Source organism: Olea europaea, unplaced genomic scaffold (assembly GCF_002742605.1).
Source record: "Olea europaea var. sylvestris unplaced genomic scaffold, O_europaea_v1 scaffold1447, whole genome shotgun sequence".
Taxonomy (NCBI): domain Eukaryota; kingdom Viridiplantae; phylum Streptophyta; class Magnoliopsida; order Lamiales; family Oleaceae; genus Olea; species Olea europaea.
The window spans coordinates 186,614-190,804 of NW_019232015.1; the positions used below are offsets into that span (position 1 = coordinate 186,614).

Below are 4,191 nucleotides of genomic sequence, written 5' to 3' on the forward strand. Positions count from 1 at the left end.
ATTTTTATTTTTTTCTCTAATTTTTCATTGAGAGGTAAAGGATTAAATCCTTTTAAGAAATAAAGTTTTTGATCAGAATATGAATAAGACCGAAAGACCCTTTAATACTTTTAACAAATAATCTTATGTTGTCGTCGCAACTTCCATTTATTTGTGTCACACTATTGAAGAAGAAAAAGAGATAAAAGGGAAGATGTGGTCGTCACGATGGTGGGTCTAACAAATGGAAGTGGTTTGATCTATCATAGTTATTGGTTTGCACTTGTATGTGTATATCTGTTTTTGCATCTATTAAAATAGCAAGTATTTTAAGAAATCAAAAGTATAAATAGTCGCATGACGGATCTCTTTCTCATAGACACACCTTGTCATTTCATCAATGGACAAGATATCTCATATTCACTATAAACAGGAAAATCGATCCTATAGATAGTTATACCTAGAAAGAAATCAAGACGTTTACGGACAATTAGTGTTTTAGGCTGCTGTCATGGTCCAATAAAATGCTTATTCAAAGAACTTTCAGATGGCCCTTTCAATTTTCAACAATCTCACATGCCTCAACATGATTTTAAGTTAAAAGTTACTTATTTAATATTTTTGCCTTACGTTTCTACATGTTCTTTCAAGAAGCACAACATATACTGGGAAATGCTATGTGTACACAATAGTGTACAAATAGCATTACACCCCCTCACATGGAGGGAGCCCCACATGTAATAAAATATTCGTGGACCCCTTCCATGTGAGGGGGGTGTAAACCTGTGTGTACACCTTCTGGTGTACACACAGCATTTTCCATATATACTACCATCCACACTGCTTTTCGGAACCAATGACGCTACTGTCCGCCCATCACTGAACTTCATCTTACGGAACTCCTAAGTCGTGCTATAAGCCTATAAGCACTGAGGGCAACATGTAGAAAGGTACCTGATATTGTTCTTATAAACCCATTGAGTAAACCTCACCTAAATAAAAATTGATGAAATGACCCCAAAGGTTAAAAGCCAAGAAATGCAACTACTAAAAGCAACCATATTCTCCTAATGTGAACGAGATGTTGGTTTCATCTTAAACACTTGCAGATCAAAAAAAGAAAATACGCTATTTCACGTTAAAAAAGAAAAAAGAAAAAAAAAAGAACTCCGCGCCAAATAAATCTTTCAAGCTAATGCTCACAAAACATAGAAAATAGAATTTAGCCACATCAAATTGTTAACAAGAAAATCAATATAGGAACAGAACATTGTCAGTCGCCCAATATCATTCATTAGAAAGTTGCCAGGAAACAATTTATCTTTTGCCGCCGCCGCCTCCAAGCTTAGGACCCTTGGGCATAGCACCCTTAGGGACGTTACCCTTAGAAGTCTTTGTCTTGGACATCAGTTCTGCCTTCTTTGCCTTCTTCTCGTCCTTGGTTTTCTTGATTCTCTCCTTAATTTCACTGAGAAAACATACTACATGTTAACATGGTTCTACACACAATTTCTTAACAAGAGTACTGATGATGATCAAACATTTGAACTCTCAACACACCGTAAAGCAGCTTCACGTGCAGCATCTCTGACTTCTGGCTTCTCAGCTCTCTTCTTCTGGATCACTTCCAAGGTAGCACCGACAATTGACCTTGAGTAAGGCTTCTTGGTGGTACGACGCCTCTTCTTCACAGTTTCTGCAGCTATATCCTATAAATCAGTAAGAAACCAATTAAAAAAAGACCATGACCCACAAAGAAAGCCAATTTATCTCTCACAGAAACATACGGAAAGGGGAAAAACAATAAAAGCAAAAGGAATTATTGAGTTTGATTCACCTTTTTATGTTGTTTCCTGTACACGGCAGTCCATGTAAGCTTTGCAGGCCTAAGGCGGTTGTGGAAATACCTCTTGCACTTTGAGTTGGCAAAGAGGAAGACCTTGAGATGGAGGGAAAAAAAAAAAAAGGTGACACAGCTGCTTTAGAACGTATTTTTTTATGCATTATTGAATATGACTAGACAGGAAAGTTGAAAAGATTTTAACTTCTTTTTCTTCGTAATATAGTCTAATTCACCATACAAAACCTACTGTTAATTTAACACAGAAACCCACAAATATTTGAGCGGAAACTGCTTCGAAAGACGAGGGATTGATGTGAGATGAAAGCAGCATAAAATGTATAGATTTGCAAGAATGAAAAGTTACATTGATATAAAGTATTAAAAATGAAAAATGAAAAAATATCATATTAAAAATTTGTAAACACGACCATATTAGCTGACCTGGGAGTCTGAGCGAATAAATCTGATACCCTTCCCTGGGTATATCTTGGCTCCACTGAAGCGACATAGCTCTGTCCTGATTAACCAATATTAATAATAAGAGAGCTTGTTGAGTTAGAATAAAACTCTGAAATCAAACATCAATTACATAGAAGGCTCATAAGTTATCAATTGATACACAAACTGCAGCAGCAAAATCCATCATAATGAGGCAGGAAATTTTTGGGTGATCAAAGTTAGACTCACAATTGAGAGGGAGGAACCATTTCTCTTAATAACCAACATAAAAGTTGAGTCACGTACAAAAAGAGTTGCAGGTATTATCACAGACGAACACATCAAATCATGTCTGCTAAGTAATAAGTATCCAATCATTTCGTTTGGCTATTCAGTCTGGTACTCAGACAAAAATAAAAAATTAATTTCAAGTTGACCCACAATTTCATCACAAATTTTCAACTTCCCAGCATCAGCATCCATTCGAATACTGTAACCTATAAATCCCAAATAGAAACTAAGAGTTCAACAAATAAAACAGCCTTGACACCACGAAAATGATTCATCTTAAAAACAAGTGTTATACCAAATTAGACGTGCATGTCCCTATATTCTTCTGATGCAATTGTTTAGAACCTTAACAATCATGGTTTAATAATAACTTTGTAAATCACCTGGTACATGTAGTTCTTCATTGAAAGATTATCATTTCCGCTAAAACTATTACCATAGCAGAAAATCTACGACATTAAAAAAAAAAAGAAAGAAAGAAAGAAAGAAACTGCTCCAATTGAATTCCACGAGCAGTTAAATGTAAAATATGTTAAAAATTAAAAAAGCTGGTGTAGTGGTGTATCCATTCTAGATCGATTATGATAAAGACATCTCGGAATATTCAATTACATACAGATGTGTGTGTGTATAGAGGGTTGGGGAGGGGGGGGGAGAGAGAGAGAGAGAGAGAGAGAGAGAGAAATTTACTTGAGAACCATTGTTGGTGCAGTTGCTGAGTTAGCCGCACTTCGTTCAGACCTGGAATGGCCGACTCTAAGCCCTAGTGGGCAATATTTGGCTCCATTTCTTACATGATACGATGTCGTTTCACATTTGGGCCTTTCCTAGAAGGATCCATGTAATCTTAATGGACCAATAGTGTTATTCTAAGATGGGCCTATCGATTGGGCCCCTTGATGTTAAAGTTTGATTTATGAAGCATATAAATGGCCCAAAACTGATTTCTCAAATCAGTGTCTACTATTTCTAATCCTATCGATCTACGCCTAGTTTCTTTTGAAGTGCTCGAGTTGGCAAAGGTGCTATTTGGTTGTTTGAAAAATTATTTTTTATTTGTATAATTTCTTTTCTTAATCCTTCGCGATCAAAACTTCTATGTATCCAACTGGCACAAAAATTAAAAACGAAATATGCCCCCTTTTGGTCCCTATTAAATTACATTACATTCTATTTTTCTCTTTCCTATTTTCAACCACTCAATCTTTCATAAAATAATATTATACGTAAATCGAAAATTTTTCCTACTTTTTCAACCGCTCATTTTTAAAAAAATATATTATTTCACTCATTTTCATTATCAAAAAATGAGGGCCAAACAAGAACATACATATCCAAATCCATTTTCAAAACATTAATAAGAACATGAACCAAAATTTCCAATCATAAAAAGGGAAAAGCTAATAAATTTAGCCAGGTCATTACCCATAAGCAGTCAAAGTTAGAAAATCTAGGATTAGACTCTATGCCAATGCAAACCTTTTCTTTATCAAATTTGTCCTGTCTTGTCTAAAGGCATTCTCTTTTGAACCCAAAAATAAATAAAATAATAATAAAAAATAAAAAATCCATCTGGCCAATTCTTTTTTCTTCCAAATTTGCCCTACCCTTTCGATATTACTGTTCAAAAAGATGGACAT

At 35.0% G+C, this 4,191-nt stretch overlaps 1 protein-coding gene across 1 annotated transcript; it reads right to left on the minus strand.

The window, feature by feature from the left end:
- Positions 1-1,131: 1,131 nt before the first annotated feature.
- Positions 1,132-3,348, minus strand: LOC111376094 (60S ribosomal protein L24-like). Its single transcript, XM_022999023.1, has 5 exons — positions 3,242-3,348; positions 2,264-2,339; positions 1,817-1,918; positions 1,540-1,688; positions 1,132-1,447 (listed from the first exon to the last, which is right to left on the minus strand). Exons 1-5 carry the CDS (start codon positions 3,250-3,252, stop codon positions 1,297-1,299), a joined length of 489 nt encoding a protein of 162 aa, XP_022854791.1. The 5' UTR covers positions 3,253-3,348; the 3' UTR covers positions 1,132-1,296.
- Positions 3,349-4,191: the final 843 nt, after the last annotated feature.